Below are 26,256 nucleotides of genomic sequence, written 5' to 3'. Positions count from 1 at the left end.
TGTCTCTTCTAGGACCGTCTGAGGAAGTCAGAGGCTCTAAAGGATGAGTTTACAAAGTTCCTCCAGGAACATGGAAGTCTCTGTGCCTGGCTGGAACAGAGTGAACAGGAGCTCCGTTCCCTGGGGGAAGGAGAAACCGACGCACAGGGACTGAAGGGCAGGCTGGACGAGCACAGAAAGGTGCAGGAAATACACAACACTGTTAATGCTATGTAGTTAATCTGTCTTAACTAAATTTAAAAACTTGAATCTGATACAATCCATAAATGCCTTACAAAGCACAGACTGAAATGTGAATAAATGCAGAAATTTTGCTGCTGTAATGTGTTGCCTGTAGGTGGCGTAGGTTATCTTGCATCTGCAGGTGCTGCAATGGTGCAGTTGGGTTCTGTTTTGCCTGAAGTGCCCAGAACCCCACACCCCCCTCCCACATAACTGCAAAACCATGCTTTGCTTTCTCTTTCATTTTCCTCGGAAGATTGAGTTTCCACGCTTGGTCTCCATCCCTCCGTCCACATGCCCAGAAACACTCTGATTTACACTCCCACCGTCACATTCTCACATCTCCCTCGATATCACATTTTCAGTGTTTTATGTGCTTTTCCTTTCCAATTTTCTCTCAGCCACTGCTGGAATGACCTTCTGGTCACGACCACACTTTTCACTCACACTCACAAATAAGTGATATAGGTTGTTTAATAAACTCAGATTTCTCCGTTGGACACCCAACTGACCTTTTAAACGTATTATTATTATTATTATTAATCTGTGTTTCCAGCTTGCCGAGGATGTGATATGTCACAAGGCGGACCTGCGTTTCGTCTCCATCTCTGGTCAGAAGGTTCTAGACTCTGTTCAAGGAGCTCTGGAGCAGGTTGGAGGCTCTGATCCAGCTCTGGATACCACCAAGCAGCTGGTCACCGACAAGCTACAGGACGCAAACCACAGATACACAACCCTACACACTAAAGTGAGTTTTCATCATTTGTAACAAATGTATTCTATGTGATGTCTTTGATTTATCTTAATGTCCTTGTTGGCCTGTGCAGTCCACAGATCAGGGTGGTCGTCTGTCCGGCCTGTTGGAGCGGTACCAGCAGCACCAGGACGAGGTCGTATCCCTCCACTCCTGGCTCAGCACTCAGGAACAGAAACAAAGCATAGCCAAGCCCAGCGGGGACACAGACCCACAGAACCTGCAGAACACACTACGACAAGTACAGGTGAGAGGAAAAAAAAACACACAACTCAAACAAAGAGTGAGCGAGAAGGAAAGTGTCGCTCACAGTCGTCTTTCCCAGCTGTGACATAATCTGCTCACCACAAAGTTTCAGTTCAGTCACATAATTTAATTCTAGAAAAAAGAGTGCACTGCTCAAATGGAAAGTATGAACCTTGCCTGGATTTAAATTGTTTTTATTGCATAAGAAATGGTTTTAGTTTAAATTAAAAAAGTGTCTCATTTCCTCAGCTCCTGCAGGATGAACTGGCAGAGCGCTCCGTGCAGCTGGAGAAGGTGAAGAGAGCAGGAAGAGATCTGGTCAGCACGGATGAATCTCCTTCCCTCAAAGCTGTCGACATCCTCTGTGCTGCAGGTAAACCTGTTCCCTCTGCTTCCAGTCAAATTTACCTGTTTAATCCCAGGTTTAAACATGTTTTTTTGAGCAGGGGGAATGTGTTTATTGGCATTTTCAAGGGACTTTGGCTCCCAGTGGCATCAGTGGGAAATAACGGTCCAGGGAATTCCTGCATCATTTCCAGCTCAGAACTGTGACTCTGAGCCGTCAATGTGTCAAAGTCCATGAATGTTTGGAGCAAACCTTACTTTTTTCAGTATAGGACTGTGCTGAATCATTTTTATTCCATTATTTGGTTGATTCAAGATCAATTGTAAGAGGAAGAGGAGTAAAATACAGAATAGTGACCACTGTTACTTTTTTGCCAGTTCATAACGGTTATAAAATCCTTATTCCTGCACATTTCAGTGCAAAAGTGTGTGTTTTTTTGCTCTCACACCTTCTGTCTTGTCTTAATCAGATGGTTTAGAGAAGAGATTTGGATCGCTCTCTGCTTCCGTCTCTGAACGAGCCGAGCAGCTTCAGACGGCCGTGGCTCAGTCTGTCAGTGTGCAGGAGGGCCTGAAGGGTCTGCTCAGCTGGCTGGACCAACTGGTTCTAAAACCTGGACCGGTGGAGCCCACTGCTCAAGCTGTACAAGACGCCCTCACACAAAACCAGGTCGGACTTTAACCAGAGACAAAAATTATTTTTACTTAACTTCAACCGTGCTTTTTTAAAATTCACCCTTCTCTTCTGTCTACAGAAACTTCGGCAGGAGCTCCTCTCCCGGCAGGGCAGCGTGGAGGCGACGCGGGACTCTGTTTCCAAACTCCTGCAGAGCTCTGATGCTTCCACAGCCTCAGGCCTCCAGGGCGCGTTAGACGAACTGACTCAGCGCTACGCCGCAGCTCAAACCAGTCAAGCCCAGAGAGAATCCGAGCTCAAAACGCTGCTGCCCAGACTGGAGAGCTACGAGCGGCTGGGGACCGACCTCCACGTCTTCGCTCAGACTCGACTGAAGGCTCTGAGCCCGGCAGGCCAGCCAGACCGCAGCGTGGATGACTACAGGCAAACCATCGAGGTCCGCAGTAGAGCCAGAAGAACTCATATGAAGGTTTTTAAAGCCTCCTGAGCTATATTCTAATTTCTGTTTTATGCATAATTTCTCAGGAGGTGAGGACGGAGCTGGAGCAGGAGGCTGGAACTCTGAAGTCCTTCTGCAGCCTCGGCACCGAGCTCAGCCACGGCGACACCTTCAGTAACACTCACAGCCTCCTGGATAACGTCAGAGGTGTCTCTGACGAGTTCAGCCAGCTGGAGGCAAATGTCAACGACAGGTAAAACGAGTCAACGCAATCCAGCCCTGGAACGATCTGATTCATTATCAGTTGCTCGTTTTCTTAATCTTATCAATAAGTTTGGGCCACAAAATGTCAAATCTCATAATCCTGACTACTTCACTTCAGTTGACTTTCACACAGGAACAGAGACAGCCCAAAGTATTCACACTTAAGAAGCTGAACATTACAAGACAATTATGTGCGCCCTAGTCCTGGCTCATTTACAAGTCTCTCAATTAACTCTTTTGATAGATAGGTTTATTTAAATGTAAGAAGCTTCAAAAAATGATTTGTTCATTTGTTCATTTGTTCAATGAATTGTTCATTAAAGCAGTTGGTGATAACTAATGCATCGGTTGTTGAAGCCCAATCCTGTCTGATTTACAGGTTTGTTAAAGAAATTTACATTTAAGAAGGTGGTATTGACAGAAAACATAGTTTTTTAAGTTTCTAACATTGAGAAATAGGCTGTTAAAATGAATTCCAAGGTTTCTCTGTCACCAAGTTCACATAAAAAAACACAAGATGGCAGCAGATACAAAATTTAATCTGAGTCTAAAAGTCTCAGCCTCAGCCTAATCAATATTTGGTTTGACTTGATGTTAAAATAAAACATTGATTTTGAAACTGACTTTTTGGAATAAAGTCACAATTAAATTCACAGAAATGAAATCGCAGACCTGAACACACTGACACTGCCTCTGCAGAACAAACTGTGCTGCTGGCATTTTCCAAAAATGTCCTTCTAAATCTGACGCCTTCACGGACCAACAGTTGCTATGACGACGCTGCTGGACGGCATATCAGTGAAAAACCAAAGTTATCAGCAGGAGACTGGGATTTTCGATACTGTCAGACCAGATTAGATTGATTGGATTATACTGTTGAAATTAAAAACTCACTCAGCTGTAATCTCAAACATGGGTGTTGCAGGTTATTTTCATACTTACTGTAAATGATGTTTTGGTGTTGAATGATGTTTCATAGCAGCTGGTTTCCAAATACTGTACACTCAGTGTGTGTGTGTGTGTGTGTGTGTGTGATGATGAGGCGGCCCGGGAGCTAATTTAAGCAGGACGTGGACGTGGCTCATTGTCCGTCCTATAAACGGCGCTCTCTCTGATAACTCTGGGCCTCGAGTCCCGGGGGAGGCGAAAATAGCAGCGTGATGATAATGATAGCGCTTCATGCCAGACAAGCTCTCCGAGCTGTTTTGTCTACGGGCGGTCAGCACTTTTCCAGCCGTAGCTTCAGACAGAGATCGCGTATAAAAGAGGCAGAGGTCAAGGCTGTGTTAATGTTGCCTCAGGGCCACGGTGGATCCTGAATACTGGAGTGCTTTGTGTAGTGTGTGTGTGTAAATATAGTGTGTTCTAGTGTAAACATGGATTTGATGGCTTTAATATGAATGAAAACCTTTATCTCCTTTAACTTTACCAGTGGTTTTCACCACACACACGCGCAGTTTCCAGCTTTTAATGAGTAGGTAGGTAGATAAGGCTATGGTAGTAAGATAGGTGAGGTAGGAAGGTAAGGTTAGGTAGATAGGTTCTGACAATTGGTATTACAGCTAGCTAGATACTTAGCAAAATAGGTAGCTAGATACCTAGCAAAGTAGGTAGCCAGATACTTAGCAAAGTAGGTAGCCAGATACTTAGCAAAGTAGGTAGCTAGATACTTAGCAAAGTAGGTAACTAGATACTTAGCAAGCTATCTGGATACCTAGCTAGGTAGGTAGGGTATGGTAGTTTGATAGGAAGGTAAGGTTAGGTAAGTAAGGTGGTTAGGTAGGTAGGTGGGTAGAGGTAAGGTATTTAGGTAGATAAGGGTAAGGTAGTTAGGTAGGTAGACTAGCTATATAGGTAGCTATTTCCAACGCGTTCAACATTCACCATTTTGATAACATTTACATTTCCTTCTCGTCACATGTAGGAAAAGGAGTAGGTAGAAGTCTAAATTTATATGTTCCTACCCCATTCCTATTACACACAACTCAGTTTAACGACTGCTTCATCCCATCACTAAATATTTACACAACATTTTATACAATGTTCTTGAATTAATCTTTCTGACTTTAAACACTGCCGTTTCCTTTACCCTCCTCGATAAAACTGCTGTTCTTCATCCTTATATTTATTTGGAATGTGTATTTTGTGATATAAGATGACCCTTTGTTTATAAAAGATTTGTCAGTCACTGTGCACACAGCAGCTGTGGATCTGAAATGTCGGATATCTGCCATTTCGTCATCTTTGCTTGCTTTACTCAGTCGCTGGTTCTTCATGAATCCTCTTTCTCTTCGACACTTTTTTTTCCCGATTCAGGTTCGCTGCCATCCAGTCCTGCGAGCAACAGCTGCTTCAATTCCGCGGACTCTCCGGCTCCCTCGTCAGGTGGCTTCAGGGAGCACAGGAGCAGCTCCCACCCAAAGAGGCAAACGTCAACACCGATAGTCTGCAGAAAAGAGTCCAGCAGCTCAAGGTTTGTAGAATCTTTATTATTCATACTAAACATAAAAAGACACAGAACCATCAGTGTTGATTAAAGAGAAAGGGAAAACAAATTGGGTGACAATGTGATTTGCTTATACAGGAATTGTTGAACGACTGGGAGTCCCAGGGATCCAGAGTTCAGGACCTGAACAAAACGGGCTCAGAGCTCGAGTCCATCATCATCGACATCACTGCTCCTCAGACCAAAACTGGTAAGAACGAGGACGGAAACATGGCCAAACAAAACAAAACCTCCCTCTCCGTTCAAATGACACGTTTTCCACATGAGAGGGTTTTTTTTTGTGATTTAGGTGAGATTTACAGATGGTGAAGGTGGGAGGGAATTTCAACCTGGGGTTCATAAAACTGTACAACCTGAGAAAGAAAAACCAAATCAAGGAGCAGGGAGGAAAGGGAATGCAGTAAATTTGTTTTTATTATCCATTCACTCCTGATCTCCGACTCCCATACGTCTAAGCTGTGATATTGGATTTAAATAAAGTCATAAAAACTAAGGAGTGCTGGTGTAGTTCCACTACCATTCTGCCATGTTGCACTGCCATATATCCACAAGGTGCCACTAAACCCTTAACACTGGTCCTCAGAAGAACAATTATGGAGAGTTTTGTTGCCGTCTTTAAGTCCATGACCAGACAGTATTGCTTTAATCTAACTAGAAGTCAAAGTCTGAGGGAAATATAAGGAATCAGAGGATTAGAAATTCATTTAAATTCAATTTCTGTGGTTGTCCTCCATGTTGTTCTCACTTCTGTCATCTGTTTCCATCACTTCTGTCCAGAGCTTTTGTGTTTTGTCCCACTCAGTTCTTTTTATTTTATTTTGTAAAGTTGCCGCAGTCTCAGTCAAGTGTGTGTGTGTCTTTCTCCCAGGTGGCCCTCACATCAATGGCTCGTCAGGTCCCAGCAGTGTCAATGGCATTCACACCTGCAAAGGTTAGCCCCTCCTCCTTCTCCTCCAGTTTCTTCCTCTTCATCTCTCTGTTACCGTGTGAATATTTAGCGACTTTACAGACCTACAGAGCGACTTTTTTTTCTTTTTAAAAAATGCGACTAGCAACAAATCTACCGACTATCTGTCATAAACCTAAATACTTTAGATACCGCACAAGTGAGATCCGTCTGACTGTATTTACTGCGGGCTGAGAATCGGACACACACACACACACACACAACAGATGTGTGAGTGCGCTGCGCACATAAACAGAGTCTCAGACAAGAACGAGCTGTGGATGTTCCGTGCAGCCGACTGTGTGTGGAACAATCACTGATCTGTTTTGCTTATTCAAGTAAAAATAGGTTTTGTTTGTCTCTTTATTTTACGAACACGTTTTTCACGCCCTTGTGTGAAATCTCTAAAGACAGGACGTGTCCTCATGATATCTAGTGTCTTTTCAGACAATGAATGACAGCGCAAGAGAGAGCTGGGAATATGACGTCATTTTCTCCTTTTTATGTTTATGTTGTATACAGCTGTGTCTCCTGTCAGGTTTCTGTCCATGTAAACTATCTTTTATTTAGCAAATTTGTTCACATTATGAAGGAACATTTGGATCTTATTCATCTTCTCATAAGGCCGCCCCTAATCGACCTGCTCTCCATAGCTGTAGGCAAATACAAGCTGTAGATCTCATGACCCTATTTCACTTGATTACAGTAGATGTCTTATAAGAAATGTGTTTCTCCGCGCCTGCCCCGGCCACTAATCAACATCTTATCTCACTTGTGGTTCTCTCAGACTTGACGGAGCTCCAGGTCGCCGTGTCTGATGTGAACGGTCGATACGAGACACTGGGCGGAGACTTGAAAGAGCGACTCAGTCGCCAGCAGGCATCGCTGGAGCTGAGGCAGAAGGCCAGGCAGGGGGCAGACGAGCTCAAGATCTGGCTGAGCGACAAAGAGCACAGCCTGAAACAGGGACAGACGGCCTCCCCCTCCAAGCCTGAGGTGGTACGTGCCCAGGCCCAACAGAACAAGGTAAAATTCAGTCCAACTTGTGAATAGTGAAGATAATAAAAAAGCGTGTGTTTTCTTAACCTCCAAATCCTCCATGATGCTGTTTTCAGACTCGTAAAAAAAAAGTCTGAGTTAATTGCTTTGGGGTAGCTCGTGTTTTCAGGGTAACTCTGGAAATTACTTGAATATTTTCCTTTTTTTTTTGTCCATCTGGTTATTTCATTAATTACAAACATTTCAAACACCAATTTCATGGCTCAAATGTTCTCCTTTCCTCCTCAGGCCCTGCTCTCTGAGCTGGCTGAGCATTCCGACAAGGTGGAGGAGCTGAAGAGCACGCTGAGGAAGCTCATCGCCGACAACCCCGACTCTCCTGAAGCTGACAGCTGGAGACAACAGCTGCAAGAGATAGGTACGTACGATGGAAACCAAAAACAAAAACAACATCTTTAAATGAGCACAAATGTCTGAAGGCAAAAAACAACAACAAAAAACTACTGCGATATCTGATGAGAATGATCTTCTTTTAGGCCTGGGAGATTCTGTGCTTTAGGGTCATAGACATCAGAAAAGCATAGAAAGCTTATTGTGTAAGAATCTGAGTCAGTCATGTGGAGGTAATATGGATGGAAAACAACAAGTGATACAAACAAACACCACTGTTGCCTGATGTCAGTGAGTTCATGCTGCCCTGTGTGAAAACTTTATACAAGTAACCTGTATAAAAGAACTTCAGAGTAATAATGGAGGTGAAAACACTCCTGTCAAAGACATTGGTGCCTTTGCACACTTGATATTTTTACCAGCTCTTTATGTGAGCCAACAGAGACAGAAATATTTAAAGTGAAATCCAAAATGGAGGTGTTTGCATTTCATCATGTCTTTTCTTAGCCACACGCACACACACACACATGCCCAGAACATGAGTCAAAGAGATAAAAGGAGAAAGAAGAAGTGGGAGTAAAAACAGAGGAAGAAAAAAAAGTCTTTTTTTATGTGTGTGTGTGTTGTTTCTTTGGTTTTAAATCAAGAACACTGATTCCTTCACGTTGATGATGTCATGTTAATATCTGATCACTGATCCTTCGACTCTGGACTGTTTTTTTGGTGAAGAAATATGGGTTGAATTAGAAGGAGACTCATCGAGCCGACGGGCTCTGTCAGCAATTATAAAACACACGGCAACACTAAATACAGTCACCACATGCTAATAGTATGGTAATAAGTTCAGTATAGGGAAGTGAAATTATGGTAGTGCCGTCTTATTTTTACTGCCATTTCCAGCTTGATAAAAACAATGTTGTAATAAGGAGATGATATGACAGTAATAATAGGATGAAATGATAAGGTAATGTGGGATACTTTCATATGAAAATACATTAATTATCAATTTAGAGTGTAAATTGTTACCGTACAATTAATAAACAGAACAACAACCCATTAGGTTTACTATAGAGACACGCTTGCTGTATGTAATGGTTACGGTTCATTCCTGCAGACTCCCGCTGGCAGACGGCCAATCAGACCGCGGCTCAGAGGCAGACGGAGCTCGAGACGTGCGCCGACCGGCTGGGAAGCTTCGCCTCGGCGGCCAATCAGCTGGGCCCGTGGCTGAGGGAGAAGGAGCTGATGATGAGCGTGCTTGGACCGCTGAGCATCGACCCCAACATGCTCAACACGCAGAAGCAACAAGTGCAGGTAAGCGGAAAAAGACTGACGACATAATCAATACGACATAGGAAGCATAGTTGTGATAAAAAGCTATTAAAACTGTTATGCACTAAAATAATAATTGAAGAAAATGAAGAAAAGGGAGGAAACAGCAGATAAGAGTGTACTTTAGTTTTCTGACACTCAGAAAAGGGAGTTTTTCAGGATTTCATCTAAACATTTTCTTTCCTTTCAGTTCATGCTGCGTGAGTTTGAGACCCGCCGGCCTCAGTTCGATGAGCTGACCCAGTCCGCTGAGGGAATCCTCTCCCAGACCTGTGACTCAGCTCAGGACGCTAAGGACCTAGCAGAGGTGCAGACTGAGCTGGGCTCCATCTCACAGCAGTGGGGAGACCTCACAAACAGACTGAGCCAGAGGTCAAGCCACATCGACCAGGCCCAAGGAACCAGTGAACGCTACCAGGTAAGATTCTAGTCTAGTTAGAAGTTAACACTGTCACCGTGACGAGGAGAATGTTCTGACCTCCTTCCTCTCTCCCTCAGGCGTTGCTGAGGGAACTATCCTCCAGTGTTTCCACTCTGAGCGAGAGGCTGGATGCTCAGGCGTCACTGAGTGCTCAGCCTGAGGCGCTGAAACGTCGCCTGCAGGAAACGGGAGAAATCCGCTCCGAGCTGGAGAGGCGGCGGAGCGAGCTAGCTGAGGCCGAGAGGCTCTGCCAGGAGCTGAGCGCCATCGTAGCCGAACCTTACCTGAAGGAGGAGCTGAGTAAACGACTGGAGAGTGTGAGCGCGCCACTGCGGAGTCTGGAGGAGCGTGCAGGTTTGTGGGACTTTAGTTCGTGTCTGGACATTTTTCAGATATTTATGCTCACGTATGATAAATGCAGCAGGAGATTGTCAGGAAGTGGGTTGAGCACACAGGAGGCAGGACACTTACTTATCCTGGGCTTTTCCTCCTGTGTTCTCAAATGAACTTACTTGGATAATATATGGATCTTTGACTAGTGAGCTGGCAGGAAAAGTTCTAGAAAATGTCCTGAGCAACTGTTGCAGACATCTGCATTCTTACAGACGGGCCCACGGGACAATTTTAGGAAAATGTCTAGACTGTAGTGCGTGTCTGAAAGCATTGTTCAGGGATTGCATTAATACATTATTTTCACTGGAGACAAACACAAACAAGAGTGATGTTGTTGCGCCAAGATGAAAATATCTCAATCTTTTTCTTTCAACTCATCTCAGCACATCTGTTGATACTCAGCTCCTCAGTATCGATGGATGCGAGAGAAGCAGAAATCCAGTGCTTTGGCTTCTGTCAAACATTTCTGTTTTTGCTTGTTGTATTTGCTGGTGGGGATTATCTATACAGAGAAAAAATCGATAACACAGCCAGTCAGGCTGTGTTATCGATTTTTTTTTTGGTTTAGTTTAACTTAAATTCCTCTCCAGCGTGAATGGGAATATTGTTTTGATTAAAAGGAAACAAGGTCTTACAAATCCAGGGAAATAAATGCAACTAAAGCTCATCTTTGTGCCTTTTTTTTTTCTTTGTTTAAAATAGTTTCCCAGTGTTTATGTTTGTAATTCTCTTTGCTCTTCTCTAGCTGACGGCCTGTCTCAGCTCCAGGCCGCCCTGTCGTCCACACAGCAGTTCCAGCAGATGTTTGACGAGTTGCGTTCTTGGCTCGACAAACAGGCTGATGTCAGAGAATCATCCAGCGACTCCCTGCCCTGTCAGCCAGAGGCCATTCGCTCCCTGCTGGCACAGACGGATGAGCTGCAGCGAGGCATTGCCAGTCAGCGAGGTTCGTACGAGCTGATCCAAGCCGAAGGAGCGTCACTGCTCGCCACTCTCCCCGCGGGAGGAGACGAACGGTCTGCCCTTCAGTCTCACCTGGCCGCCCTGCGACAGGACTGGGAGGCTTTAAACCAGAGACTCTCGGAGCGTGAGGGCAAACTGAAGAACACTCTGAGCAAAGCAGAAACCTACCAGCAGCACAAGGCGGAGCTGAAACCCTGGTTATCAGACTGTGAGCAGAAAGATGGAGAGATCCAACCGACACTGGATGCATCCGCTCTGGATGAAGCCTTGCAGAAGGCCAGAGGTCTTTCACTGGACCTGGAGAGACGACAGCCTCTGCTCGAGTCTTTTAACACCGCCGCTGATCAGCTGCTGGAGCAGTGCTGCATCGGAGAGGAGGAGGTATGGAAATAATCTAATGTAAAAGACACAAGTCAAGGACATGAATAAAACTATATTCATGTCATTTAAATTTAAAATTTGTGTAGGTACGAGATGAGAAAGCCCAGCTGAACCGCAGGGTGGATGGACTGGGAGAGAGGCTCCATAACCGCACCACTCAGCTGGAGGAACTTTCCGGCCGCCTGAAGGAGTTTGAAGAAGGCAGACAGGCTGTGGAGAGGAGACTAGAGGCTGCCAAACACCAGATTGAAGTCCAGGAGGCTCTAGGTCCTCAGGTACTGAAAGCACAAACTATGAAACCGTGAAAAGTCATCAGTCATTTAAGTGCAGAAGCAATCACGTGTGTTTGTCTGCTGTCCAGGGCTGCAGTGCCAAGAGTCTGGAGCGACTCCGGTGTCAGCAGGAGAACCTGAGGTCCCTGCAGCCTCAGGTGGTCTACCTCCAAGACCTGGCCCAGGGGCTGGTGCAGGATGCACCTCAGACACCAGGAGGCAGCACTGAGGGCGCAGGGAGGCTTCAGCAGCAGGCCAAAAACACAGAGGAAGAGTTTGATGACGTTATAGGCAAGGTGAGGAGCAAAGTCAAACGTCTTGCTTCTCATTTCACCTCCCAAATTATCAGATTAGAGCAGACACACTGCCCGTATCTTATGAAATATAATCACTGTTTGTTCAGGGAAATTGACTGAGCGTCATGCTCACAGTTTAAAAGAAAGATTAAAAATAAGGTAGGAAGGTAAAATATGTCACCAAAACCAGAAACAGAGAGAACAACTCTGTTTAGTTCCAGTTTATCCTGTATTTTGTTATTTGAATTCCACAGCTAGAAGCTCTTAAGTTATTATTAAACATTTATTCAAAGGCATATATATCTATAAACATTTGTCAGTTGCTGTTATCAAAACTCTTTTCCAATTAGCCGTGTGAAGAAAGTGGGTGCTGACAGCGATAGTCGATTCACAACGGTTAAGATCTAAGGCACAGAGCAAGCTGCTGACCTGAGGTCAGTCATTAAAGCTGCTAATGATCTTAATTTACGTGACCCATAATATACTGTTTGAAGCCGGTGAGGGATCATCTTCCCATCATGCAGCTGTGGAAAAAAAAAAAAACAACAGCACACGAGGATCACGGCAGTTATAAATTAACATGAGCTCAAGACAATTTATTCAAACTGAGGTGAAGAGATGTTGTACAACTGGGAGAACTATTTACACTGTGTGTGTGTGTGTGTGTGGATGTTTTCTGGCATAAACACTGACCTTGTCAGGGCCAGTCGTCCTCATGGAGACCAAGACCTGGTCCTAATGAGGCAGAACCGAAGTTCAGGGCTAAGTATGAATTGTGCTTAGGTTAAGTTTAGGGTTAAGGTTAGGGATAACACTAGCTGCAACAATAGCTGCACAAATCTGTGTGTGTTTTTAACTGTGAGGACATGTTTTGATTCAAACCTGTCTTTATGAGGACATTTCTGCTGGTCCTCACAATTTTAAATGGCTTTTTGTGGGTTAATACTTGGTTTATGGTCAAGGTTAGAAGTGGGTTTAGGTTATGGTTTAGATTATGATAATTAGGGTTAGGTTAAGGGGTTAGAGCAGGGTTTCTGAATCAATCTTTAGATGTTTCCCTGCTCCGACACCTCTGCAGAAGCCCGATAACGACCCATTTATTTGAAGCAGGTGCAAAGAAACATCTAAAACATGCAGGGCAGTGGGTCCCCAGCACCAGGATTGAGAGACCCTGGGTTAGAGAATGCATTATGTCTGTGAGTGTCCTCACTAAGACTGCTGTACATGAATGTGTGTGTGTGTGTGTGTGTGTGTGGTTGCCTGGCAGACGAGTGTCAGTGAGCTGAGAGAGAACAGAACAACTATAGCTCTCAGAAGAGTCTGGCTATTAGAGTCACACTTGTCATATATGGTCATGGTGGAAATTCGACACTCAATCACCGCGTGAAATGTAAACCTAAGAATTCGGCCGCCATACTATTACATCTGGTCTCTGCAACACACCTATGCCAATATTCCATTTAAGGCCACGTCGATCACAGGAGCTCGTGCTGTACGTTAACCCACGAGGGACCACACCGCGATGCTATGCCACGTTTTATTTTGAAATACTGACCTAACGTCGCGGTCAGCGCTGCAGGAGTTTGATAACGTCTCCACTGTTTCTGTCTCGCTCGTACTCTCACTCAATCTTTTTTTCTATTTGCTGTTGTGTTGCATCATCTTCTGATCTGGTTACACGTATGTTTTTTTTTTTTCCACCACACAAGCGTCTCTTTGTGTGATTCATTTGTGCTCTATTACACAAGTATCCTCATTTTTTTCATATTTAGTTTATAGTTCTGTTTTGATAAAAAGCAGCTGCTCCCCCAGGATCTTACTTTTAGATTTTTTAGTGTGCATGTGATTCCTGTTTGTGTTGTTTATTGTTGCTTAGAATTATGATTATTTTCTCAATAAATGTATTCGTTGTTCTGTCCAAAAAAATGGTTTCAGGTTTCCCAAACCTCACAATAACGACTTTTGGCCACAAACCAAAGATATTCAAGTTGAAAAAAATGAGAGGAATGCACGAGTATTTTTACTTTTTCAACAGTTAAAAAAACATGCCAATCCATTTCTGCCACTAAGTACTTTATCAGATCAAACACAAAATGGTCGTCCTTGGGCTGTTTTATACCTAGTTGGTGATGAAAATAGCATAAAAATACAGATCACATTCAATTGGAAAGATAATCCAATTTTTAAGAAACAGTAGAAGGCCATTTCTTAAGAGATCAGAAGTCCAAATAAACAGTTACAGAAAAGTAGTCAAGAAACCAGAATTTGCTTTTATTTGTATTAAAAAATAGTTGACAATTAAGAATTTGTCCTTCAGATCCATCAATTTAAATTCCGTTCTCTTCTTCCTCCTCCGTCAGATCGAAGGCTGCTGCTCCTCCCTGGAGTCTCGTCTCCAGGGCGTGGGCGAGGTCCAGTCGCACGTGCGCGACGTGTTCTCGCGCCTCGCCGACCTCGACGACGAGCTGGACTCGCTCAGCCCCGTCGGACGCGACGCCGACTCGCTGGCCTCTCAGGCCGACGCGCTGAGGGGCTTCCTGTCGCGGCTCGCCAACCTGCGGACGGAGCTGGAGGCTCACGGTACCGAGTGCGGCGACATGCTGCGGCGGGAAGGCTCCTCCCCCGACCTCCTGGCCCTCAGGAGGGAGACCGAAGCTCTGAGCCGTCAAGCTGGCAAGGTGAGAGCGGAGAGGAGGATGAGGAAGATTATTGTGCAAATGTAGCCTCTGCAGCAAAGACATAAAAGTCTCTCTTGTGTCATTAATCGCATTTACAAATTTCCATTGATTGATAGCTGACAAAACACCTGCAGCAGATTCTGAGACTGATTGTCATCTTCTTGTCACTCTTGTGTTTTCCAGCTGAGCGAGCGAGGACAGGCCAGGCTGGACCAGATCGAGGACGCCGCCGGGCGCGTCCAGGAGTTTTACCGGCAGGTGGCGGAGCTGCAAGGCCTGCTGGGTCGAGCCGAAGAGGGGCTGACGGCGCAGGGTGTCGTCGGCACCGAGGTGGAGATGATCAAACAGCAGCTGCAGGAGTTCAAGGTAGGAATCTAGGAATCTTTTGTTTGGCGAGTGTTTACCGCGGGTGTGACGTGTACGTGTTCTAGTTTTGTCAGTGAAGTCTCACAGAAGAAACAGTGAATCACTGTGTTTGTGAGAGAACAGAAGGAAATCTGGTTTGAATCTGATTTTTGCAGCAGATTCCATTAGGTTTGGTTTCAGGGTTGTTTGTCTTGTACGACAGTACATTCTCCACTAGTGTGTGTGTGTGTGTATATGATGACAGTTTTCATCCACACTCACCGTTTCAGTAAAAACTATTTGTTACTTCTGGGTGAAAAGGGTCAAGTTGTTTGTTTTCATAGTCTCCTCCTTTTCCATCTGCCATCACACAACAGTTTAAACACAATAACTGAAATTCTTCTGTGCAACATCAGTTTAAATTTGTGTGTATGTTTGTACTTGTGTGTGTTACCACTGACCTTGTCAGGACCAGTAGTCCTCATGGAGACCAAAACCTGGTCCTAATATCGCAGAATGTAATTTCTTTGATTTTGGTTCGTGTTAGTCAATGCAGTGTCCTCAACAAAATAGCTCTGCAAACCTGTGTGTGTGTGTTTGTACTTGTATTTGTTACCTTTTTAGGACATTTTCTGGCATAAACATTGACCTTGTCAGGACCAGTAGTCCTGAGTGAGACCAAAACCTGGTCCTAATGAGGCTGAACATCATTTCTGAGGAATTTAGGGATAACATTTAAATTGTGGTTAGGTTATGGTTTGTTAATGCCCTATCCGGAAAAAAAAATAGGTGTGTGTGGGTGGTTGTGTGTGTGTGTGTGTGTGTGTGCGCGCGCGCGCGAGGAAGAGACACACAGAGATGAATAGTGACATTCAATATTAGACATAGATTAATAGTCTCCAAAGAGATCTCAGTCCATCTTTTCCTTTTACTCTTCCCTCATGGGAGCATGAGGTCAGTGTGTGTGTGCGTGTGCATGTGTGTGGGAGAGATAGAGAAAGATAGAGAGAAAGAAACAGCGATTAGCTGAGTCACATCTATTTGAAATACCCAACACGTTGCTGAGTCACACCGCTTTTGGCTTTTCTTTCCTTAACATTTCCCTCACGCACACACGCACACCCACCCACACTACACTCCTCCCTCACCACAATCTCCAACCAATTCAAACTTGTTAGCCTTGTCATTGCGGCGATGGACAATCGTCTAAATTCAATAGCAGAGAAAATTACACATCTCTGTTTCTCTGGTGCGGTCAGCAGCACTTGGTTTTTTTGTAAAAGCCTGGGAAATGTCTAAACTGTTGTTGATGTTGTTGTTTGAATTACCTCAAGCATTTGCCAAACGATTGTAAAGTACGAGACGTAAGAAAGCTTCAGTGGTCGGTCTGGTTTTTCTTTTTTGCTCGGAGCAATTAAAGATTAAAAGTATTTTAGGAGAGTGCAGGAAGTCCTGTGTTGTTGTGCAGAACAACACAGTTAGTTTGAGATGTTTATTGATTCATTTACTTTTTTCAGCCAACAATTCACAACACATTTTTTTTTTGTCTAACAAATATAAATCAATCAGTGAAAACAAAGATTCTTGGAAGCAGAAGTAAACATTTTTTTCTTCTGAATTCATCCGCTGGCCTTGTTTGATTAAAGAGCAACGTAACGACTGGTGAATAAATACTGGAAGAAGAGACGACGTCTGTTTGTAGGCAAAGGTCTGAAAATCCAACATTCATTAGTTCATAAGAAGTCCTTTGAGAAATTTGAGTCATAAAAATAAGACGACAAACTATCACGACCCAAATGTGCGTCATGTCGTGACTACTTCACAGACTTGTTAATATCGTTTTAAATAAGTAAAGAAGAATTCCACACCTGTGGGAATAACTCCTCTATTACATATGTATTATTTATGGATATAAACCATAGCTTTTTTTATTATTATTTATTTAATTTAATATTCAACTTGACAGTGTGGAGTTGATTAACGTTGACCTAAAGAATCTTCTCTCCTGACACATCCTTTGTGTTTAATGGCCACAGAAGACAGAAAACTCCCGTCATTAAAGAGCACATTTTCTCACTATGATGTCACGTCCTGTCCGGTGTCGGCATTATGTGACACTTTTCTTTCATCTAAGCGTGCGCTTCCTCCGTGGACAGTAATTGACAATTCATGAGATGAGATACCACTAATCACTTCCATGTGTTTGGGAAAAACCGAGCAGGAATTCTGCAGGACACTTTTACGTCTCATTTTTTTCAATCTCTTTTAGTTTGATTATTTGTTGAATATATATTTCTCTCTTGTTCAACTAAACCCCCTTTTTTCCCCTCTTCTTCAGTTTCTTCTGTCTCTCTGTCTGTCCCTCTGTCCTCCGCCCCTCATAGGTTTCTTAATGAGAGCGATGTTGAGTTTTAAGGCAGCGAAGGGTGACACACAGAGCAGATAATGAGGAAGAGATTCAGAGAGGGGCGACACCAGGAAAATTAAACCAGATTGGACAAAGAGTGTTCTTCTTTAAGTTTATTAGTTTTCACAATAAACACAGAAAGAACATGGAACACAGTGTCAGCTGACAAACATCCTGCTAGATCTCAGTCGTGATGAAAGATCCACTCAGGTTCTTGTGATTGGTTTTATCGTTGGTTCCAGTTTGTCCATCTGTTTTCACTTATCGATTGTTGTATTCTTGTGAATCTCTTTCATAGTGTCCACATGTATGTAGTCATGCGGCAGAAGACCTCAATAAAAAAGACAATATTGATAACTTTTTATTAATAATATTAATATATTGTATACTCTGTATATATAGATGGGGACAAAAGGTGTGAAGGACTTTGGCCTCTTTCTTTATGAAAACACTCTCACGTTTGTCTCCGCCCTCTTCTTTTGTACCGTCTCTCGCTGTAACTGATCCAACTGGGCTCATTTCAAACCTAAACATGTCTGTCTGGCTCCAAAACAGACCCGACCCCCTCCCCTCCATCCCCTCCCCCCACCAGACCCCATTTCCAATCCAGAGGGATGATGTCATACTGATGCTTAGAAAGACGAGGGGCTCGGTGTGTGTGTGTGTGTGTGTGTGTGTGTAGGGGGGTGAGGTCAGATTATTGTTAAAGTGATCTCACTCTGAAAATGGTGATTTCTCTGCCTCTTTCTCTCTCTTTTATGTCAAACATTAACACACATGTTCCTCAATCATCAGCTAACATTTACAAGTTTACTTCATCGTGCTTTTACTCCGTTGATCAGAAACTTTGTAAATCCAATTCAAATGTTAAATTGACCAGCTTAGTGTGAAGCCGATCATGCTGTGGCTTTGTGGACCGTTAGCGGCGATAAGGAGGTAATCTCAGTCCTTGCAGAATAAGATACGATATGAACTGACATTTTGAAGTAAAAGTCGTGCTGTAAACCTCAATTAGCTTCAGTTATTCTGTCTGTCTTTGTCTTTCGCTTCCGACTCTTGGTATTTATCATGTACATGTTTGTACATGGTCTGTCTGTCTGTATGTATGTGCTACTGTGGAATCTGTGTTTGTATTTAGGTTTGCTGTGTGTGTGTGTGTGTGTGTGTATGTATCAGAGGATGCTTCTAATTCCTGTCTTTTTCGGGGTGCAACCAGAATCTCAGCTGTCTCCTCTCTCACCACACACGCACACACACACACACACACACACATATTAGGGTGTGGCATCAACATCCCCTCTGCATGTTGCGATGTCTCTAAGCAGCTGACATAGTCTCTGGGTGGACTGAAACACACACACACACATATACATGCTCAGTGGTGTAGCTGCAGATGGACATTCCTGTGAAGGGCTGGTTCGTGTGTGTGTGTGTGTGTGTGTGTGTGTGTGTGTGTGTGTGTGTGACAGCAGAGCAGGAGGCACGTGTGTGTCTTTGTGGACGTTTTTGGAAAATCCTAAATCACAACTGTAGGACTTTGTAGGTCTCTGTCCTCGCCCCCCCCCCCCCAACATTCTTAAATCACTACACTGGCCACTTCCTGTCCACTACAGAACAGAATAAAGTATCTGATCCTGTCATCACGTTCAGAGTCTTAGACTGTCAGGCATTTCCTCATGCCAAAGAGTTACTGCAGCCTTAAATCACCAGCAGGACTTTAACGTCCTCTGATCAGGGCGAGACATTCACCACTGCAGGCTCGAGACTGCAGGAGGATTGAAATCCTCTTTCTTTGGACGTAAGATCTTTGGACACTATTGATATTGTTAGAAACTCGCCTTTGTTCAACTTTGTCTCTTCTTGTCCGTAAAGGCAGCAGCATTTTGGCACATCTGTTCTTAAAAAGTGCTTCATTATTTACATGATATTAACACAATGAATATTACACAGAAACGTCACAGAATCTCACTGAGATATTTCCCCCCCCACCTTAATTTATGTTTTTAAGGTGTAGCCGTGTGGAAGCAGGTGCTTAAAACACATCTTGACAACACCGTTTTCAAATAAAAGCGCAGTAGTGTGGACGTCTCCTTCCCAACATTCCTCTCATTCTCCTCTCTTATTTCATCCGCCTCTCTCCACCCCATCACGCTGCAGTCTTCTCCTCCTCAGAGTCTGCCTGTAATCCCGTGACTCACCGACCTTCCCAAAACACCCGACTGTGTCAGCAACTATTTAATGATGGGTGTAGTAATTCGAGCCAAACTGGGACACCAGCTCACTGCTGTGGGACGGGGACACCTGGGACGTGTCCTAATTTTCACCGATAATGCCGCGCACACATCGGAATAGTGGGTGTTGGTAATTAGCCGCGGGTTCTCCAGAACTAAGAGATGTTTGACCCCCACAGTGTGACCGGGGTACTTACGCTGCTCCGACGCTTGTAGGAAATTACATTGTGTTAAAAAACAAACCCTGTGAAATTTATTGCATGTGCTCTTTCGCGCTCATATATATATATATATATACTGTATATGTATATATATTTTTTTTTTACTGTGGCTGAGTCAGAGCGTTCCACAGCAGCGTTTCTGTTCATGTCTGGAAATATTAAATCAGCGGCGTTGTCCAAGACGTCTGAGTAAAACTGCACATTTACCCCCTTAAAAAGTCTTGAGTGAAAAAAGGTCTGCTGCTCATTTCACGAGTCTAAGACCTCATCAGTGTTCTTTACGTTCATTTTCCTTTCCATTTATCACACTAAACATTTGCCGTCAGCGCGTGTTCTGTGAGGGGAGAGCGGCCCACGCGGCAAAAGCAATACAATATAACCCTTGTCTCAACAAATATGGTCAATGACTCGTGTTTTGCAAATACTAGTGTAATAAACGCGGTGGACTAATGAAAAACTTCTCTTTCATCACTCTATTTGAAAAAGGAATCCATGGTGAGGCATACAAATGGAAAAGTTTTTCTAATTTTACCAAAAGGAATAAACATATCAAAAACAGCAGCAATAAAAATGAGACAAAAGTGCTTAAAAATATGGACTTTCTTTCACAAAAATAGCGTATTAGCTCAACAGTTTGCTTATGCGATGGAGGAATCAACAAAAACTGGGCCTGTGTGACAGTAACTGTTATAAAAGCAAGAATTTGGTTGTTTGTAATGTGATTTAAAAACTGTGAAATAACCTTTTTAAATATGTATATATTCATATTAATTTAACACAACTGCAAATGTGATGTGCTGGAAAATCATTACAAATTGCATGAAAAGTGCTTGAATTTGTCATTGGAAAAGGCGTATGAGCCAAGCATAGGACAGATGCAAAATGTTTTAAAGGATAAATAAGAATAGAATCAATATGTTGGCAAAATATGCAATGAATAAGATTGAAAGATTTCAATGTGTTTATTTTGGATATCGATTCATTTCTCTGCGTTACAAGACTTTTTATTGTTAAGAATTAGCTCGTCAAAGCTCTCGCCGTCTAACAGGAAACGTATTCTTTCATTCAGCCGCAACTCTGAAACATTTTATAACATACTTAATAAGTAAAATAGCCAATCTAATACGTTGGCACATCATTAAACAGAGCTAAAAGAAACTGGCTCCTGCTGCAGGCGGTGTATGAATAATTAACGCCACATGATTTAATGACAAAATGTTTGAGATTAAAAGGGGCAGTGTGTAAAAAAAAAAAAACTAGTGATATCTGATAGTGAGACTGTTGTGATTCTCACATGCATCAGGAAATGACTGTGGCCTTTCTTCCTCCTCCTTCTTCTTTGTTGGTTTAGCCGTTGTTAGCAATACTAGTCGGTAATAACCTTTACACGGTATTTGCTGCACACAAACAGCAGAGTACCATGACCACAAATACAAATTTAACCGTGTTTGTACGGTGAGGTTGCTCAGAGTCTCCGAGCTATAAATCCGTTATTATTATCGTGATCGTAGAGCTACAAAATCTAAAAAATTTATTTTCCAGCTGTTTTTACACTTGTGCTAACACACATGTGAGGTAGTATTTTCAATTTCTATCAATAAACCCTCCAACATGTTTCAGATGACAAAGAAATGAAATCACTGCTGGAAAATGAAAGTCTGCGTCCTTTCTGGTCAAATAGTTCCTAATGAGGACTGATGTTACAGTTTATAATTCAGACTTTGGTGGTGTGTGTCCGTGTGTGTGTGTGCGTGCATGCGTGTGTGTGCAGTCAGGAGAGTTCAGTGTGTCAGAACCCAGTAACCCTCCCATGACTCTGCTGCTAATCCAAGTCAAACAGTACGACGTCACCTGGACACCAGCGCTGCTTACGGTCACACTGGCTTTTCCCGTACTGCTGCACATCCTCTTCTGCCCGTCCATCTGTGTGTGTGTGTGTGTGTGTTTTTATGTGGCTCTGAGGGTATGAGTCTTATTTCTGTCCGTAAGGACCTGATTGGATCTCGCTAACATAATTTCTCTAATCATTTAATTTGATTCGTCCAACCAGACTTTCCTCCATCATTGACCCGTGTATGCAAATGTGTGACTGAATGAGAAAGTGAATGGTTGTTATATGTATGATCTAAATATGTTTCCGTGTGTGTGTGTGTGTGTGTGAGCCCCTCCACTCTCAGGTCCTGTATTGCTTCAGCTGTTGTGAATTAGAAAGGCATGTCCTGGCTCGGCCCTGCTTTCTCACTCTCTGGCTTTTCTCAGTTCAGCCGATTCCAAAATAACGGCTCTGACGTGAATTTTAGGACAAACAGTTATGAAAGATGTACATTTATATCATTCACTCACTCTCAAGTGGGTCAAACTAAGGAATGATGATAAGGTGGACCCAAAGATACTGTGTATATATACAGTTTATGTTTGTCAGTATGAAATAGTTTGAAAAAGACAAATAATAAAGTTTAGTACTGTTACTTATCTTTTTTTTTTTATTGGAGTTACAGTCCTGGCTGACAAGAGAAATTAGATTTTGTGAGTAACAGAGGAGGAAAACACATTTTCATTATCATAAATAAGTAATAAACTTTATTTATAGAGTCATTTTTGGAAACAAATCGCATTACAGCGTGCTTAACAACACTGACTAAATGAAAAAACAAAACAAAAAACATAGAAAGCTTAGAAATCTGATTGAAAAATACCATCTATGATGAATAATAAAAATTAAGTTTCCCCTTATTATGATTATGACTGTATTACATATAATCGTCTAATATCATTTTGTAACGTAATTTGAGAGCAGAAACACTGACAGGAGGCTGGTGGTAGTGGAGATTTATGTGTGTGGTGTTGTTGCTGTGGAGGAGGTGGAGGAGTGAGTGAGTGTGAGTGAGTGAGTGAGTGAGGTGACCTCTTAGCAGGCAGCCTCACAGGTGTTGTTTTGCGAGTGGGAGCGAGTGAGAGAGGAGGTCAGAGGGAAGAGGAGAGAAAGAGAGAGGGAGAGGATACGTGGTCTATTTTTACTGCACACTGAAACTCCCCGAATGGTGTAAATCGCCGCGAAGAATTGACCTCCAAAGTGTTTATAATGTGGAAAGTTAATCACACACACATGGATGTGAAACTCCCATCTGTAGCATCGACCGCACACACACACACACACACACACAAAAAGTTGGTTTCATATCTTAGTGAGGACAAATCGTAGACATAATGCATTCCTAACCCCTTAACGTAACCTTAACCATCACAACTAAGTGCCTAACCCTGACCCCTAAACCTGGTCTTAACCCTGAAAAACAATGTACAAACCTGTCTTTGTGAAGACCTTTTTTCTGTGCATCACAAATTTATGGCACTTTTTAATTATATAGTTCTAGCACAGCTCGGCTCTTTTTTTGCTTTTCCATTAGTGATAGTACCTGGTACCTGGTGGGTATTTTTTTAGTACCTGCCAAGCGAGCTGAGCTGATACTAAAATGTGACCACCACAGACTTCCAGCCACTGTCATGAGTCATGAGCGCGACGTCCGACACAACAGTCAAACCGAATATCTCCAATATTTAGCAGTGGAAATGTGTAAAATCTCAATATCTAACAGAGGAGTCTGGTGTATTTAGTGATAGCACTGCTGTAAGCCGGCGTTAGTGAGTGGCATCACAACCCGTTCAGCGGTATTTCAGTTCAGTGACTGTAGGAACTACTGAACGATTCTGTGAACAAATCTTTTTATTCTCATGATTCAGTTACACCGAAAAACAACTGCTTTGCATGTTTGTGTCAGTTCTATGAAGTAATGGAAAAACAACGTGCCTGATACCAAACCATGTAGAACCGAGTCATGCTAGAACAGGTATAATGGAAAAGTGCCATTAGAGGACTTTTTTCTGGGTTAAGACCTGGTTTAAGGGTTAGGGTTAGGCCCTTAGTTGTGATGGTTAAGGGTAGGGAAAGGGTCTAGGGAATAACCGTAAACCACTAAGATATAAAACCAAATTTGTGTGTGGGTATATATATATAGAGAGAGAGAGAAAGAGAGAGAATAAATTACCGTTAAATTGAACAGCTAACCAATTTCCGCCCACCTGCACACACACACACACACACTCTGCAAATCAGCCTCAAAATCTGCAAAGTCTGAAACTGCCATTATGACAGTCAGTGGTGTGTAGAGGTGATTGACAGGTGTGTTTATTGAAGTTACTGAGCATGAGTGTTTGAGGTGTGTGTGTGTGTGTGTGTGTGCACGTGTCCAGGTCTCTTTGTGTTCATGTCTCTGTTTGAGAAAGGTTGAGAACAATGAAAGCTAACACACACACACACACGCACACATTTTTGTGCAGCTATCTTAACGAGGACACAGTCGTGGATCTTCAGTAGGTCATGGTGTCAGTTTTGTAAATTATGTTCCCATTTAGAGGAAAATAGACGATGAAACACGGCTTATGAGCTCATGAGTCTCACACACAGCCAGTATGGTAGTTGTGTTTTTGCAGGTGACGTATGTGAACTTCCAGATGCAGAAAAACAACACGGCACCGGTCAAATCGCAAATCTTGAGGCTTTAAAACAGGAAGTTAGATTTATGGTAGACGTCACGACCGGTTGCCACTTGGTCTTAACCCATAGACAGCACTTTAGCGGTGTGACAGAAAGTGGGGATGTGTCCAGAATGTCCTCACAAGCACACAGGCAGGTGAAATGCTAAGCTAGTTAATATAAAACTCCCCCCGAGGCGTCTTTCACAGAGAGAAAACGAAGGCAGATAAATCTTTCCTGCTGCCAGGTTACCACCACAGAGAGAGATAGAGAGACTGAAAAACACTTTAAGTGACAGTCGGTTTTTTTTAACTGTGGGATTAAAGATTTACTTGGTATGGAGGGAGGGAAATGAAAGGAGGGAAGAAAAGGAGAAGTTTTATTTTCCTGGTGGCAGGTGTTTCCCCCCCCATGAGCAAACAAATGACCCAGAAAAAGTCAGCGATCAGCGCTTCACTCCCTCCACCTGTGTTTGTGTTTGTGTCATTTAGTCGCACTAAGTGGTTCCAAGCCTCCAGACACAGACAAAAGAGCGGCGTGAACCTTTAACTCAGGTGACAGCACAACAGCATTGTGTGCGAACAACAGTCCATTTAGTGATCGAGGTGCAACAAAAGCCTCTTTCACAGAAGTTAGTTAGGGATTTATGAAGCTGCTAAGAAAATAAGAGCAGGGTTCCCACAGACAGTCATCAGTCTGTCCTGTGGTGTCTTTCTTTCTTTCTTTATTTCACCTGTATGTGAATTGTGACTCTATGAAACACGATGCAGCTTATTAACTAATGCTACTGCGGTCACGATTTTGTAATTTCTATTCCGGCCCGTCTTTCTCATGAAATAAAAAAATCTTATAGACTCTCTAGAATCCTCATTTTGAAGCTTTAACATTTGTGATCTGACTGGTGTCCACTCATGTGTGCTGTGCTTTAGGGTTTATTTCCCTTTAATAGTAAAAGATCCTTCACAAATATAGCATCATGTTCTATGAAAGAAGATCTGAAACTAGTGATTGGGTCCCAGAAATGTTTACAAACCTTGAGGGTCTAAGTATCGGCTTCCACCTCGTCTACCATTCAATCAAGAGTTCTTCTTGCAACCAGCACTTCATCCTTCTCTTAATTTGAGGGCTTAGGTTTAGGTCCGTTGCAAACATTCATACACATATTTACAAGCTAACAGCTGGCAGATGAATGCCTTGGAAATGACGCAGGGACTTGCATCACTGCTAAAAATAAAGAAGACAAATGGAGAAGTCATTTGCAAAATTACCTTGGTCTTACAGTGCATTTCCACCAATATTGATCAGAGCAGAAAACTATAAAAGCATGAGTACATGCAATTCCGATTAAACCACATCCTCACTGGTCAAAACGTTTAGTGTGGCCAGTGGGAATGGGTTAAAAGTGAAGTCCTGCACTGCAGGGTGACACCCCTCGAGGGTAAATAAAACCCCCTAATCCTCTTGTCCCTTCACTCCCTTCACTCCCCTCTGTCCTCCTTTTCTCGTCACTTCACTGACAATTAAAGCAGCCGTGACGGCTGAGGAATGAATGAAATTCAAAATGGAAGTGTGTGTGTGTGTGTGTGGGGGGGGGGGGGGGGGGGGGCACGGGCAGAGGACCTGCAGAGGAATCTTTAATTTGATAATGTGTGGGCGATCACTCTGGCCCCTGTCGATATTCTGTGAGGCAGAAGAAGAAGAAGGGAGTAGAGTCATGAGAGAGAGAGAGAGTAGAGTTAATGAATTAGGTTTAATCTGATTAAACGTCCCTCATCATCCCTTGTGTCTCAGCCACAGACAGACTGATGGTAAAAGACACAAGGAACTGAAGCCTTGCTGTTTATCTGTCGTGAATATACGTGTGCTTGTGTGTGATAACATTTCAAGTGCAATACAACTGAAAAATGTGCAATATCTCCCATGTAAATGCCGTATTTTATCGTATTTGTTTGGACAGCTTTTGCATTTTATTTCTTCAGCTTATTCCCCCTTGTTTAGCTCTTGAATCTTGAAGAATCTAATATATTTTACACT

General features: G+C 43.1%; 1 protein-coding gene across 1 annotated transcript in view; it reads left to right on the top strand.

Moving 5' to 3' along the window:
* The window catches only part of macf1a (microtubule actin crosslinking factor 1a), a 202,341-nt gene that overhangs the window by 146,226 nt on the left and 29,859 nt on the right, over positions 1 to 26,256 (top strand). Inside the window, exons 47-66 of the mRNA XM_058619935.1 lie at positions 13 to 180; positions 779 to 970; positions 1,050 to 1,223; positions 1,472 to 1,595; positions 2,038 to 2,237; positions 2,323 to 2,640; positions 2,730 to 2,896; positions 5,224 to 5,380; positions 5,492 to 5,603; positions 6,282 to 6,344; positions 7,147 to 7,385; positions 7,647 to 7,776; positions 8,863 to 9,062; positions 9,271 to 9,498; positions 9,579 to 9,855; positions 10,640 to 11,238; positions 11,325 to 11,513; positions 11,600 to 11,806; positions 14,167 to 14,484; positions 14,668 to 14,850. Coding sequence (XP_058475918.1) covers positions 13 to 180; positions 779 to 970; positions 1,050 to 1,223; positions 1,472 to 1,595; positions 2,038 to 2,237; positions 2,323 to 2,640; positions 2,730 to 2,896; positions 5,224 to 5,380; positions 5,492 to 5,603; positions 6,282 to 6,344; positions 7,147 to 7,385; positions 7,647 to 7,776; positions 8,863 to 9,062; positions 9,271 to 9,498; positions 9,579 to 9,855; positions 10,640 to 11,238; positions 11,325 to 11,513; positions 11,600 to 11,806; positions 14,167 to 14,484; positions 14,668 to 14,850 — 4,245 coding nt within the window. The remainder of the gene's footprint in view (positions 1 to 12; positions 181 to 778; positions 971 to 1,049; positions 1,224 to 1,471; positions 1,596 to 2,037; positions 2,238 to 2,322; positions 2,641 to 2,729; positions 2,897 to 5,223; positions 5,381 to 5,491; positions 5,604 to 6,281; positions 6,345 to 7,146; positions 7,386 to 7,646; positions 7,777 to 8,862; positions 9,063 to 9,270; positions 9,499 to 9,578; positions 9,856 to 10,639; positions 11,239 to 11,324; positions 11,514 to 11,599; positions 11,807 to 14,166; positions 14,485 to 14,667; positions 14,851 to 26,256) is intronic.

Source organism: Solea solea, chromosome 20 (assembly GCF_958295425.1).
Source record: "Solea solea chromosome 20, fSolSol10.1, whole genome shotgun sequence".
NCBI lineage: Eukaryota > Metazoa > Chordata > Actinopteri > Pleuronectiformes > Soleidae > Solea > Solea solea.
This window is presented reverse-complemented; position numbering and strand designations above follow the sequence as displayed.